Below are 16172 nucleotides of genomic sequence, written 5' to 3'. Positions count from 1 at the left end.
ATAAATTCTCTGTGCAGAGGAAACTCGTGGTTCCGCCTTCCTGCAGCAGCTTGCACTGACTTCTCTGTGATAGGGCTTCAGAAAGAGACGGAATCCAGAGCTCTGTATTGCTTTTCCAGAATATTTTGCCTTAAATATTGATTGTAATAAATATCTCAGAAGACAGATTTGTCTTTGACCATTCTTCATAAAAGAACATGCAAGGACCGGTTTTGTCCTAACACTGGCCAACCTGATCAAGAACAGGTCAAACAAAACCATAAGCAGGACACGACTACGTATTTCAGTAAGGTACAGTATAAAAGTACAGAAATGTGCAACAGCAGCTCAAGAGGAGAAGTCTCCAAAAGCCTCAGACCAACATTGCAATGTGGCTTTGTGGAAAATTTAGGAGTTTTATTTGCTGTAATTCATTTTATTTGCTTAATATTGATGTGTACAAGGCTGACAATGGTAATACAGGCTGAGAAAGTTGACTAACATGACCCTGGTAGCCTTAAAAGCAGGCAAGAGAGTGAGAAAAGCTTACCAGTCTGTTGCTTGGATGGCTGACCAAACTAAGCAGAGACATGGAAGCACCTGTCAAGGTCGCACTTTAGAGGGGCTTAGACAAAAGAGACCTATTTTGATGTTATGTTGAGAATCATTAATTTTTTTTTGTCAAATGACAGCACCATAAGTCATTCATCTCAAAATGGCGCCTGCAGTTATTTGCTTGTCACCATATAATCAAATGAATATTGTCTGTTGTCTTGTGACAGTTCAATATGTTTGCTTGTCACTTCATGTCACAATAATGATGTTTTTGAAATCTGAAGTGCACAGTTAACCTGAGACATGTGTCAAGAAGGGATTGTTTGCTCATTAGCAATGTCAATCGTGTAACCTAGATTGACAGCATGCTATGGTTTATTTTTTAGAAACTTATATTAACCAATGGGTGAAGTTACTTAAGTGACTTGTGTTACTGTAACCCTTTCAGTGCTATAGGTTACATCCCCTGTGTTGGCCCTTGTTCCCACCTACAGCACATCTGCTTTGGTTTGAGAGGCTTTGATAAACACCTCATTTGTTTGCAGATTCCCTCTAAAGCAAGAGCCAGGCTCACTCATATCTGTGTCATGTTCATGACCAGCTGTGTTTTTTTCTTCTCAGATACACAGATGGATACAGCAGATTTTCAAAACTTATATAAGCACTGTCCTTCACTTTACTGTAAAGATCCACTGTGACAGCGCACTAATATTCAGTTTCCTTTACACTGTTTCCTTTCCGGGTTTCACTGGGGATCTGGCTTATGTTTCACTAATCCTAACAACCTAAATTCACCAAAATAATTTTAGACATCTCCAGATTAATGCTGCACTGTCAAGGGCCAGATCAAAAACAGCCCTTTTCTGTTTGATGTCCTCTACGGGAAGACATAAGCAGAGAGCCTGAACAGCTGAAGGCTTTATATCAGGACAAAGATAAAGCACCACGTGCCTGTGACAAACTTACATCAGACAGGGACCTGGATAAAGGGCACAGCAAATATTTCCATCAGTTACTAAGAAACGTCAAAGAATATGTAAGCAACGATGAGTGTGTTTGTTATATTTGACAAAAAAAAAAAACAGCAAGAGCAAAATCACTTTTATGAACTGTATAAAAATATATGAACCAAGGCCTCCAACCTCCAACATTTTCTAACAATGTCCAATCTGCTCAAATGCATGGAAATGAAACAGCCATGCCCCCCGCTGTGGAAGGTACAGGAAAACAAGTCTAAATTCAGGGATTTCCGTTTCAAGCCTGCTCTGCTCCGCTGATCTTCTGCCAGATTGTTGGTCCTCAATTTTCTACGCTGCAGTCCCCGGATACAACAAGGGCATTTATTGTATGTGACCAGCTAACTTGGTCTCAAGAGCAGCAGTTGTCTTGAGCACATGAAACCGAGCTTCAGTGCCTCAGCTGCAGCAGAAAGTGATGACCTTTAGATGAGCGAGGTCTAATGTAGCTGCTCTTTGGCCCAGCTTGATTAACTGATGTCACAGGAAGTGAATAGCACCGAGAATCGCCATGACAGTCCAACAGCATGCCTGTCTTCCTTCTGATGTCATCAGGGGCTGCAGGCGGAGTTTTGGCACAGACACAATTGCACTCATTCGTGCCCCATGGGCACATATTCAAACAGAGCGTCTCTGCAGATGCAGTAGCCTGAGTGGCCGTTAACCATCATCATCAAATGTTTGAGATAACCATTTAAAATTCTCACCGCAAAGTCTTTTCCCAATAATGTCCTAGGGATCTGGTATGACGTATGTCTAAAACTAACAGTGAATAGATTTGATAGATTTGATTAGCCAACTGACTGAAAAGTAACTATTTTGACATTTGTCCAAGTACTTACTCAAACATAAAATGCCCAAAATTAGCTTTTCCCAGCTTCTTAATATGACAGTAAACTGAATATTGCTGGCAAAAACACTAATGTGGCATCACCACTTGTAAAAATAATCTATTTGATTGGCCTTTGTACTATCTGTACTGTTGACAAGTGGAAAAGACTCCAACAAGTCCTCCAACCTATACGACCCATATGGTTGTTTGTCTCTTCCCTCTCATATGACCCATGAAGGCGTATCATTAAACAGCACTCCTACTGCTGTGAGAGGAATTGCTACAGTCCCACCAAAATTAATGACAACGTACGTCATGCTACCAAGCTTTATAGACCTTTGTCGTAATGGAAATAGACAAAAACAGGATGGCTAGCTAGCAGCAAGCTACTGGAACTCCATCATCTCTGGGCACAGGAAACTGTCATAAATATGAAGTTACAATTATGAAATCGTCACGGTGTCATTACGTTTTGCCACACAGGATACTTGGTTATGATTAGGCACAAAAACTACTTGGTTACGTTTAGGGAACAACCACGCTGTTACGTTTTGGAACAAAAACTCTGGAAAAACAAGCGACAGGAAAGTCCTGTGTTGTGTGTACCTAGCCATCAACCCCAACCTCCTTCAAACATCGACTTAAGCCTATATATACCTACTTTTTTCCTTGTGTCATAATTAATAGCTGTCACTAGATGTTGCCAAACTAAGACACGTAGCATTTTGTAATAATAACCTGCCGGTTCAAACGTCGTATAGGCCTTCTGTCCTATTTTACAGGAGGAAAGTCTCAAAGATTCACACCTTTTACAGACCTATCACTATATTTCTTGCACTTTTTGAAATCCAAAACACAGAAAACAAGTCTTTAAAAAAAAAAAAAATCTAATTCCAATTTTCAAATCAAGACATAAATGTCTTCCTCTAGTCAAGCAACTGTGATAATGTTGATAATGATTGGAGGTTACAGGAACCACCAAAAGCATGACTTCAGGAGGTAAGACGCTGCACAAGAAGAAGTGCAGGAAGTGGGCATGATATGAGGATAAGAGCAGAGCTGGAAGAGACCACAAGCAGTAGTCAGGCTGAACTTAAACAGGAGATCAGTACAACACAGGGATGAGGTAGGAAATGGTTTGATGACAGACAGGAATAAAGAAAGGTAAAGAGTTGGAGGGTGAGAGAGGAGGGAAGTCAAGCTCACAGAGAGGAAGGGTTGGGTGGGTGAAGCACACATTGACCTGCCTTGTTTAAACAAACAAGTATGAGAAATGAAGCTGTAATGTAAAGCGCTCACCCACATAACAGTACATATAAATCTAGACCAAGGTGTTCTCTTCTAAAAATAAACCGCACCTCAAATGTTTCCATCCAACTTTTCTATTATGGTCTCTCACAGCTGATCTGTTTGCTTCACACCAAAATTTGTAAATATCACATGAGCCTGAGCAGTATCACACTCTGTGTATGCATTTGTGTGTGTGACAGAAACACAGTGGAGCCCAGGCAGCACCGAGCCACTTGATCTCTGCTGACAGAAAGCAGATGGAAAGCTCCCTCACCACAGCTCTACCTCTGTGGACACAGGGGCTAAAAATACATGCAGCAAACTACTCAAACTTCACAAAGCTAACTTCATAGACATCTCATCGTGATCATTTCACTTACATTATGGGTGTCCAACAACCCAGGCATGTTTATTCGCAACATGTAAAACAAAACTGCCATCTGTTTGCCACCGGTCTGACGTTTACTGGTGTGGAGTTCACATTCCTCCTTTTTCATGCATCACACATCATGCAAACCCACTGTGCACTGAAAAAAGCCTTCAAATTACAAAAACAAAGGGCACATCCACTTCACAAAATGCATATATACACTATAAAACACATTTCAATTAATGTTACCAAGCCACAACCTTCAAGTTATATTACTTATTTAATATATTTCTTAATAAATACAAGTGCCCGCTTTCTAAGATCTTCCTTCTATGAGAAACGTATGGAGCCATTTAAGCACATATATAGAGCCAGGTAACACCAACAAAAAGATGCAGTGACATGGTGGTTTTGATAAGCTAGTTTACTAACTAACTAACCAACCAACCAACCAACTAAATAAATAAAGAAAGAAAAAGTATCCTAACCAACAGGGGACTGCATAATCACACCTGCAACAGGACAGGTGGCATGAGCACACAGCTAGGGGTACATTTTCTAGGCAGGTGACATTGTCTGGTCCCTAAAAATCTGTTTAAAATGTCCTGGGAATGAAAAGTTAAACTTCCACTCTTAAGCTCAGTTGCAAGGAGTAGCAGTGTGTGTGACTCAAAGGAGAGTCAAGACCGAACTGCTCCTGCATCACATGAAGTTTCTGATTTCCAACTCTGAAAATAAGCTTCCTAATTTGTTTTCCTCTCCGGGCATGTTTACGCGCGTCTCTGCGTTCTGATTTCTGAGATGCAGGAAAGGTTCGCAAAGCCAGCATGCTATCCCACCTATGCTGTGGTTGGGATAGCGTGGTTTGAGTGTTAAATGGTTGTCGGGCACTCACCTCCCCAGGTGTGAAGGAGGACCACGAGTCCGACGAGCAGAGAGGCAGTGTCCCGTGCAGCCATAGTTGTTAGTCGGTGCAACAAATTATCAGTGTAGAAGCGTGTATAGAAGGGCTCTGACAGGGGCTGGTCCTCCTGGCAAACTGTGTGAAAGAGGAACGGCGAAGAGAGGCAAAAGATGCAGGAGTGGGCAGAGACGGTAAACCTTCCACTGTAAAAAATATCAGTCTGCACGAGTAACTTAGGTGTACATTAGGTCTGAAGTGCATCAGATTTTCTCCACAGTCAACAACTCGAGTCTCTTCTCTTCAATGGCTCGTTTATTTATTTGAACAGACTAAGTAGTTAAGAGGCCGAGTTTAAATGATTTCTGGTGGTAGATATTTTTTGCAGTGTGCGTAAAAGGAGGCCCTTCAGTAGGAGCAGCAGGAGGGCGGAGGTCTGATGCGAAACTCTGTGAAGTTATAATTTACAGATTTTTGGTGCTACCAAGACATGATACATTAGCTCACCAAGAGTACTAGAACTTCTGTTTTCTGGCAACCCATGATTGGTGAGGACTTAGCACGACCTGGGCATGAATTTTGTGCGTGGCTGTTTATCTTTACAGTAATTGTAGGCTACTGCATGTAGGACTCAGCTGTGCGTGTGTGATATAAGGACCGCTGTTCGCACTGGATGCAGAAAGTATTTGTGGAGGACAGACTGGAGATAAAATCCTATCAAAAATGTAACAGACGCGCTCCGTGGTGAACTGATACAGCTGCAGAGCGCACTGAGCCTCGGGCTCTTTGCCATTAAAATGCTGAAACACTTTACACTTTGTCTTGTTTTGATGTTGATAGTCATGAGACTGTCAGGGCGGGCTGAAACAGGGCACCAAGTTAGTTGGTTTACACAAATAATTCAAATAGATAAGATAATAATAATACTAAACACATGTTGTGTCGCAAAATGTTTATGCAGGTATTCAACAGCTCTTTTTTCTGTGCATATACATAAATAGAAATAAATAAATATAAACTAATTAGAGTTACACTCGGGTTTTACTCCATTCACATAAGTCTGAGGACATAATTACAGTTGTCTTTCATTCTGTGTGTCAGTGTCATCAGACTGCTTTGGATATTTTCACTTAGGGACATTCGATACAGAAGAACAGATATTTTTGCACAGTGCAAACTGAAAAAATATTTTGGTGAGTTTTTGTGCTGTGCATGTCAACACACAGTACTTCATGAGCTTCATACTTCAGTACAAAATGTCAGCATACACTGTTGAACTGATTAATTTCCATCCACTGTTGGAAGGATCATCTTTATATAGCTCTTAGGCCATCAAAAGAAAACTCTGACTATGACTCCCTGTCTGTGCCAGATGCCAAGCTTAATATGGGCATAATAAGAGAGCTGAATTGGTCTGACTCCCTACACAAACCATGTAAAAACATGATGCCTGCCAGAGGACATTATATCATTTACATGACACTGACCTCCTGTGCTTCATTTGCAGGACTCCAGTCTCTCCAGTAAAACAGTGACTGTGAGGCTTTGGACAACTGCAGTGTTTGCCAAACCATAATGCAGCACCACATAGGGTATTACTGGAAGGTATCCAGTGAAGACATATTCTCAGAGCGCAGAAGGCAGATGACACAAAACAGTTGACCCGGTTGTTCTGGCTTATTTGGTGTTTGGTGCATCAGCTGGCCAGAAGGCCTGATGGACAAATGCATATGACAAACAGTACAAACTTTCACAAACTCTGCACAGACTATGATAAAACCCCAGTTGTTACACTTACAGCAGCCATTTAATCTTGGCATTATTTGATCCTGTGTAAACTATCACAGTCTGTGCAGTGGGATACAGGTCAAAGAATGGCAGGATGTGTCATGTATGCTGATCTTTTGTAACTTTCACTGCTGGAAAACACCAGTGTCTACCATCTCTGTCTGCCAAGCGATTATTTCTGTATGCAGGTCAGAGCCAAGCAGGGAGGAGCACGCAATGACACTGGACTCACTGATGCGATAGAGTCTGCAACAGAGACGAAGACTGCGATGCACAAACAGCTGCGCATTCGGTCCTGAGAGGTGGAAACAGTTTTTCAGAAGCACGGAGAGGTAGTTGGTTGGTTTTGACTGAGCCTTTCTACACCGCTGTGATTTGATATGCCTGGAAAAGAGGACATGAAGACATTGCACCGAATGGCAAATCAACTCTCTGTGCTTTATTCCTGGCTAGATGAGGACATTTGGTCAAGGTTATTATCGTGTTTTCAAAAACAATAGTTTTAGGTTTATCACAACTTTTGCTGTGTTGTCAGCAATATTGCAGCTTTGTCTCAAGCTTTTTTTCTTTAGATTCGTTTTTTTATTTATTGTATTTCCATGGCAACCAAATAAAGAGGCTGTGCGACAGCTTCAGGGATTTTTTGTGCATTTCTCTGCTAAGCTCTTGCTTGGTGAATGTGAATCCCTTTGTGTGATATAGAGAACACTGTGGTGCAGCAGGCAAGACCAGGGCTATAAAACTTTAATAATGAATCAGGAATAATGGGTAGATACTGATTTGCTCAGTTTTCTTGTAATCATGAAAAAGTGTCATCTCAACATAACAAGCTTGTTTGCTTGAGATCACAACATGCTAACGTATACAAGTGCAATTGACCATTAACTGAGGCCAAGTAATTAAAATTAGTCCTGTCTCTAACAGCTGCAAAATGAATGAATACAAATATATTAATGCATCAACCATAATCCTTATAGTAAATATTATACTAAATTGGACAATGAAAACCTTTCTTTTTTCTGCCATTTTACTTATTTTTCAAAGCAGTTGCAGAGCAGAAATGAAAGGGAAAGGAAAGAAAGTGTGTCCGGTGTTATGGCTGCTTTTAGTTGCCAGGTCCCAGTATTCACCACATATCGCTGATGAGCACTGCTGTTTTTCTTTCCCTCCTCCAGCTTTCAGAAGGGATCTGTTGGTGGAGATACATTGTTGCTCTGTTTTGATGGAAATTTGAGGCCAATCCTGATAAAACATCCTAACATCACCTTCTCTCTCTCTGAGGCTGCTGATGTTGTGTTCGCTGGGACTTGTGCTGTCAGAAACTCAGCACCACATCCCATCTGGATTGTTGTATCTCTGCCACAGAGAGGGCAACAATTGCAATTGTTTGTTCCCTTACGATGTGCTTTACACACGGGAAGCTTGTTCAGTGACATTCCTGTGAAATACGTGTTAAAAGTTTGTCTAGTTTACAGAATCTATCTGAAAAGTAGAAACGAAGAGGATGCCGGTCAATACACGATTTTTAAAACTGGCTGTGAATGTAATCCTTTACACGACGTAAACCATCTTATTGATGCTTCCATTTCCTTCAGGGTGAAGCACAACCCTTGTGGTTTGCATTGACAGCAGAGAACTAACTCTTCTCAAAACAACTACATTGTTCTGCTGCTCAAGGTCTGTAAATTGTGATTGAATCTTTACAGCTGTCATGTGATTGTGGCGTGATAGAAGACAGTATATAAACAAACTGAGAATTTTGGGAAACCACTTTTCCCAGCAGCCCTCTTATAATGCCTTGTAGACAAATTACAAGAATGTCCCCTTTTCACCCTTTACTTAATGTGATACATCCTGGTCGGGGCTTTCGAGAATATCAAGGGATGGTGGGTTTGGAAATAAGACTGAATGAGGAAACTGGAAGCAGGAAAGCAGCGTCCCCTCCCCAAAAAGGGGACTCCCAGGGAGGGTGAAATACTGAAATGTGTTACATAAGGGCAGACAAAAGGGTGCACTAAATAGATTACAAGATAAATGGTAGACACCCTCCTTTATGATTATTATCACAGTACCCCATTATTGTGTCATTTTTCTACTGTTGTTGAATTGTACTAACAGATTCAAACTGTGTAATTTATACAGTAAACAAGTAGTTTTTTTAAATTCCAGCCCATCAAACAACTGTCATTTTGTCAGTGAGGCGGTAAATACAGTTTCCAAGGACAGAATAGGAAGAAAGGAGAAGGCTGCTAATGAAAGGTCAGAGGTCACTGAGACGGAAGAAGAAGCATTGGAGGTGATGGAATGCAAGAGAGGTGACCTGGTCTGTGAGGCCCCGGTGACTGGCCTGGAAGTGTGAAAGAATTAAAGGCAACCATTAATCAGATTGTAGGTCTGCAAAAGGAAATCCCATGTGTACGCCAAGCATATATATCCAGGAAATACAAGGTTTGATAGTGATTAAAGAGAAGCCAGAAGAAAAAGGGGAAGGCAAGGATGAAAAAGTGCTGCCTAGCCCTAGGAAAAGACAACCCCTTGAGGAAGAAGAGAAGTTCAAAGAAGAATTAATAATGAACCCCTAGTCATCTCTCATACTGGGATCAGTGAACGGAGAAGGAGTTGAATCCTCAAAGGAAGAATTAAGAGCGAACCTTTGTTCGCCCGTCACACCAGGACCCTGGTCTGAGGAACCAGTTAACTTGTACTCACCAATTACACCGGTGACCATGGATAGAAGAAGTGGTTAATCAATGATCAATCTTGCTGCGTTTATCTTGTGTTTTTCCAGTTCCAGCAGGTCTTCCATCACTGCAGTAACCTCAGCTGTCTGGGCTGTCCCTACACCCCTTCCACATTGCTGATGTCTTTCTGCCTCCAGTCTCCCTTCTCATCAGATCCATCAGTATACAGTTTGCTAACATAAGTGTAAAAAACAGCAAAATGGCATTGTGTAGTGGGAATGATGGTAAATGGTCTCATATTTGTATAGCACCTTTCTATGCTTTACAGCACACTCAAAGCACTTTCACACTATTTGGCCATTCGCCCATTCGCACTCCCAAACACACACACAGGTGACATCACCGGGAGCAACTGGGGGTACAGTGTCTTGCTCAAGGACACTTCGACATGTTGACTGGACAACCCGGGAATCGAACCGCTAATCCTCCGATTAGGAAATGACCTGCTCTACCTGCTCTACCTCCTGAGCCACAGCCACCCCTACTCTGTGAACAAAATCTCTACAAGTAGTGGACTCTATATTGAGTAATAAACTGAGTTTTCAGAGGCATAAACCATCGTTACCAGTGATGACTGATAGCTACAATTTTGCGTGACTGTAATTTCTACATAGAAGTGTTGCATTGTTGTCCGACAGTAGTGTCCATTCATTGACGCTGCTTTTTTGTTCCATTGTGGACAGTCTGAGGAACACAACTTAGTGGATAACTGTCACACACAGATACTACTCAAATAAAATGGCAAAAATATATTGTAGGACACTGTAGTAGGCCACTGATTTTGGACACTGGAGTGACTCTCCACTGGTTGCCTGGTAAACCAAATTAGTAAAACGTATTCCCCCAGGTCATTTTTAAACTTTGGCTTTTGTAGAGAAGTATATCACCCAAAAATCTCACACTAATTCTTCTAGTAGAATTAGCATTTGCACTCAAACACATAATGCTCCCATCAGTTAATCACTTTTATCTGTACTGGAAGTATTCACTCTCAGTTTTACTCTTGAACACGGCTCCTTTAACAGTTCCACTACCAATGCACTGGCTCGAGTGTCCTTACCATGCACTCCTGTGTGTGCCATTGCTTTGTGATTGATAATTACACACAACTTATGTTTATCTCACCAAGGCTCACAGTGCTGCGCTCAGGCTAGGGAAAGCCTGAAGGGAGGAAAGAGAGGAAAAGAAGTCATTCTTTCCAAGGGACTGAAGCCAGACCCGAGAGCATGTTGTTTTGGGGGGGTAGCGTGTCCAGCATGAGAGATGACTATTGTCCAAGTTGCTGCAGAGGATGGGGGGGCTTGTGGGCCTGTACTGATATGGTGAGGGGGCTCCCAGGAAGAGTGGGAGAGAAATTAGAATTTCTACTAAACTCCATCACAACAGCGGGGACTGTGACAAAGAGACACTTTGAGAAGTGCACGGGCCAAGAACTGAAAATTGCTTCTCCATGGTGATTATATGTATTAGGGAACATTAACCATAATAAATCCACCCACTGACATGTTTCTTCAGGATTTCAGCCTGGGAGGATTTGATAAGAAAGACAAGATAATAAGATTTCATAAGAAGACAAGAAAAGGAATCAGAATTAAAAAGGCTAATGCAACTTGATATCTCTGCTTTGGGCAATTATAAGTGGAAAACTGGAAAGTGAGGATTAAACAGCCATTTACAGTGCAAAAAAATCCCAATTTTATCAAAACTTTTCTGTCTAAAAAGTTGTTTTCATTAAAGAAATTAAAAAAAAAGTAATCATTTCAACCTTTTACCCAACAAAACTTGTTTCAAGAATGAGTGGCTGTATCTTTAAATATATGACAGGTCATTGCATTTTAACAAAGAAAATATAAACTTGATTTTAAAAACAAGTAAAAAGATGATTTGCTATAGTTTATCTTGGCAGACTTTTTCACTGGTTTTACAAAAAAGAGACTTTAAGGACACACATTAACTGATTGGAAGTATACACTCACCAGCCATAACATTATGACCACTGACAGGTGAAGTGAATAACACTGATTATCTCGTTACAGTGGCACCTGTCAGTGTGTGGGGTGAATTAGGTAGCAAATGAACATTCAGTCATCGAAGTTGATGTGTTGGAAGCAGGAAAAACGGGCAAGTGTAAGGATCTGAGTGACTTTGACAAGGGAGAAACTGATGGCTGACGACTGGGTCAGATCATCTCCCAGACTGCAGGTCTTGGTGGGTGTTCCTGGTCTGCAGTGGTTAGTACCTACCTACAGTGTCTAAGGAAGGACAAATGGTGAACTGGTGAAAGGGTCATGGACGCCCAAGGCTCACTGATGATGATGTTGATCTACTGTAGATTAAACTTTTAACTTCCATTTGTACTTTTCAAAAGATTAAACACCATTTACTTGAATCTTTGTTAAAATGGTTGAAAATGAGAAATACTACACATTGGTATATATGAAGAGAAAGAGTCGGGGACTGTAGTGCTGATATCACGCCTAGAGTGGGGAGGCTGTTGAATTTGTCTCAACAATTCTTTCTAACTCATCCTCACAGCCACAGTTTTCATTCCTTTACATACGTTTTTCACTGAATTGTAGACACATCTGTGTACTTCCTGACAATAGAACTGTGGAAGCAAGTGGATTCACAGAAGATGCACAGTGAGCTGCAGTGTGACACGAACACCAACCAACTGCCACATTGACTCTAATATACACACAGCAGTAGGCAGGTGGTCATAATGTTATGGCTGATCAGTGTATATTTATACTGTTGCTTTTTTCTGTAAAGCACGTGTACATGATTTTGGTCATTTCTATTTTGCTTTGTGAAACTCATAGCATAAGAAATGCATACAGTTTCCTTTTATAAAAAAAGATGCTATCTTTAAAGTAAAGTGATTTACCATTATTCTGTTCATTAGTTTACTTACAAAAAGGAAACTATTTAAATTAATCAATCATTCATTCATTTTCATTCATTTTCTACCGCTTGTCCCTGAACGGGGTCACGGGGGGGGGCCGGAGCCAATCCCGGCCAGCAATCGGGCGAAGGCAGGGTACACCCTGGACAGGTCGCCAATCCATCGCAGGGCTAATTAATCAATCATTTTCATTTATTTTGGAAAAAGGTCACCAAACCTTGGATGATTATAGCTTCATAAATGCAAAAGGTAGAACTGAAAAGAAATTTAACTTAATTTAAAAATGTATTTGTAATGTCATTTTTCAAGTTAAAATGCCTTATTTTTAATGATTCACACGTGAGAATGTGCTGCTTTTTGTCATTAAGATAATTAACTAGAATTTTAGACTGCTGGTAGAAAAAAACAAGAAAAAAGGCAAAAACTCAAAAAAGACTAACTTGGTCTATAGAAAATTGTAACAAACTATGTCAGTATTTATAGTTTATTTCATGGACTTTAAAAGAAAACCAAAGAATCCTGTACACTGTCCATCAGTTGAACTCACTTTATGATGATGGACAACTGTAATTTTAGACATCATTGTGGACTCTGGTGGATTGCGTTCTGCACTTTTGACACTAGAGTGGCTATTTTACTAATGTAGTAATTGAAACTAATCCGATTCATCAGTGATGAAAGTAAGAATCAAATGCAGCTCTATCAATATTTAAACAAAGGATGTTCCTGAGGGTTTTTTTTTTTTTTTTTTTTTTGGGGGGAGGGCAAATGAGAAAAATTTTTTTTTTTTAAAAAAAGGATGTTCCTGGGGGTTTTTTTTTTTTTTTTTTTTTTGGCGGGAAGGCAATAGCAGAATAATGAGTCACCAAGCAGGAAGCAGCCTGCAGACTTGTGTACATCCTCCAGATGCACAGGCGAGGTCCTGAGAAGACGACTCAAAGAACAGGAATGTCACACTGAAGGGCATCCTCAGTCATTATATTCATACTGCATTTCTCTGAGTCACATCAGGAAAATCATCACTGCCTCTTTTTCCACACTGAGCACCTTCATCCTGGTCCTCACTTTCTCACCTTTGTCTCCAGTTTGTCATCACTCCCTCTGTCGCCTCTCAGCGTGCCTCAGAGCCGGCAGATTTAATGCCCAGGGGTACTGTGCAATGCAGGCTCCTGCTCTGGGTCTGGACCAGTCTGCACTCCAGTGATTTCTACTGGTTGGAGTTTGTGTTTTCCCAGAGAAGCTTGTAGTCTGCCCCCTACCACCGCCCCCAAACCCCACCCTTTCTAAAACACACACATAAATGTACATTTTTTGTGTGTGTGAGCCCAGTGTACTGGCTGGCAGCCAATGTCATCTCTGAACCAGAAGATCTGAACTCCAAATCCCAAAATAAACCACAAAACATGGTAACACAATGCAAAACTTAAAGTGCCCTCACTTGGATGACAGATTTCCAACACTGGGGGTGAGTCTGGTCTGTGTAAAAATGGCTAGGACAAGGCAAACTTGAAATTTGTCTCAGATAATTTGAAGGCATCATGTTCTACTGTATTGAACATTAAATGTATTTCTCTAATCTATTTATACTGGACAATTCTGCAACTCACAATTTTCTGCATACTATGTCCAGAGCTATAAGAAGAAGGAAGCAATGTGCCAAACTCGTCCCGTGGGACCGCTAATAATAACCAATACCTGGAGTTTCCACTGGTTACCAGTCTCTAAAATGTCAAAACAATTCCTTTAACCATATCATAGTTGCCATATGCAAATACTGTATCTTATGATGCAAGAAACATACAAATATATCCTTAGTATTAAAAAAATCAATGAACTGACATTTTTTAAAATTAACTGATCTTTCAAAACTATAATGAAACTGTACAGATGGTGATTATACTCAGTTTTTAAGAATTTATAAATGACTATATTAAAGATCTTCAGCAAACATAACAGGCTGTGAGAGATCTACAGGGCTGACATGCAGCAGTAAAGAGTTGTTTATAGACAAGTGAAAGAGCAGCCAAAGAGGTGGAACAGCAGGTCAGACACTCATGCTTTTTTAAGGGGTGGAAATGACCCAGCAGGCGCGAAGGCCGATTGCTGCAATTTAGTCATCCGTTGGACTCCCGGTACATGTAGGAAACACATCAATGGATTAGTTTGCCTTACTGTCTCCAGTTCATCCTGTGCAAGCTTCTCTTGTTTCTCGTGGTAGTGTCCCTGTATAATTTATTTCCTACAGTTTGTTTCTGAGATTGTTTCTTTGTTTTAACTAAACAGCTCTGAATAGACAGCTTCCAGGTTTAAGTTTACTGCTGACAATGGGTGAATATGAAAGCAGCATTAAGATTGCCGATAAAAGTTGAAGCTGCACACTGAGCCAGCTGTGTACGCTGTGTGCCAAAACCCTTATCTTGGTTCTACTAAATATCTTCCATTATTGCTGCTAGGGCTACACACATAAAAATAATTTGGATACCTAAGAGCAGCTTCCTCCTGAGTGACTTAAAGAACACCTAAAGAAGGTCTCATATGAAAGCACGTTTTTGTAAGCTTTCATCTAGAGAGGAAGGATTTGGTTGACCCAAAAACAAACGAAGGAAGCTGACCACTGGCCCACTAACAAACCAGAAGGAAGGTAACCTACCACAAAAGGAGCAGATCTAGAAACTCTCTGCCAGAGACAAAGTAACATACAAGACCTTTTATAGCTTCTTGTACTCCTCCTGCATATATCCCTGTTGTATCATTAAATGTTTAAACAAATGCTGTTTGTCAAATGTACAAGGATTAGCAACAGGATTTCCCATGATCATATCAGGTAGAGTCACAAGGTAAGGAAGGAAATGCTGTTGATATTGTTCAGGATTGCAAAGCTTTTGTGTTTCATTGTGACTGAAGTAGGTGAGGTAATGGGAGAGTATACCGTAGCTCAACAAAGTGAGATGGATTAGGGAAACTGGAAAACCCTGAAGATGGCATGAAAGGTCACAACACTAAAAATTATGACGTCAGTCGTTTTCACTTCTCTCACTCTCTCAAACACAGACACACATGGACACAGAGAGAGAGAGAGAGAGAGAGAGAGAGAGAGAGAATTCCTCATAACACAAATATAACAGGTTATTTCTTTATTTTATTTTTTTTTTAATCTGTCAACCCCAAATTTGAAGATACTTGAATAGCCTAAAACAATTAAAACTAGAATTATATGCATTTCTGCCCAGACTCATATAATATAAGTACACAGTGAAGGAATTTAATAAAAGATAGTGAGTGTATTTTTAGGCAAAATGGAAGTTATCACAATACTGACTTTTATGAGTCCAGTGAATGGTTTCCAAAGAGAAACATGTTATTACCTAGAGACAATTTTTCCAAGGGGATTACAGCGGACTGATAGAGAGTTTTGACACATCATCCTTGAGTGCAGGTGGACGTTTGTGGACATTTTTTAAAAATCTCCTCAAGGTGTTCCTAATATATTGCGTTCATGAGAACAGGATGGATGAATGGACAGAGAAGCCTATAAATTTAATGATAGGTAAAAATGAAGTGTGGGACATACAACATCAACTCATAAATTATTCTCCAGTATTTGTTTAATATCCATGAGCTCCAATGTTTTTCTTTCCAAACTATTGCTGTTATAAATTGCTACTGAATATGTTATGAGGAATATACTATTCATTATTAATAAACTTTCATTATATCAGTTAGACAGACAAGAGAGTTCTGCTCATTTCATGATCGTTACCATTTTTTAAAAATATTTATAGACTACTTTATCTC

General features: G+C 40.3%; 1 protein-coding gene across 6 annotated transcripts in view; it reads right to left on the bottom strand.

The window, feature by feature from the left end:
* Positions 1-5169, bottom strand: part of mcamb (melanoma cell adhesion molecule b) — a 42793-nt gene extending 37624 nt beyond the window's left edge. For 2 of the 6 annotated variants that reach the window (XM_020600106.1, XM_020600105.1), the window contains exon 1: positions 4938-5165. In XM_020600106.1, the coding sequence (XP_020455762.1) occupies positions 4938-5001 (64 nt within the window). In that variant the 5' untranslated portion in view covers positions 5002-5165. Of the gene's footprint in view, positions 1-4937 lie in introns of all 6 variants that reach the window. The other 4 variants (XM_020600109.1, XM_020600110.1, XM_020600107.1 and 1 more) reach the window with 3 other exon arrangements.
* Between the last annotated feature and the right edge of the window lie 11003 nt (positions 5170-16172).

This window comes from Monopterus albus, unplaced genomic scaffold (assembly GCF_001952655.1).
Source record: "Monopterus albus unplaced genomic scaffold, M_albus_1.0 scaffold45.1, whole genome shotgun sequence".
Taxonomy (NCBI): Eukaryota; Metazoa; Chordata; class Actinopteri; order Synbranchiformes; family Synbranchidae; genus Monopterus; species Monopterus albus.
Note: the sequence above shows the minus strand (reverse complement) of the source record. Positions and strands in the feature narration are given on the sequence as shown.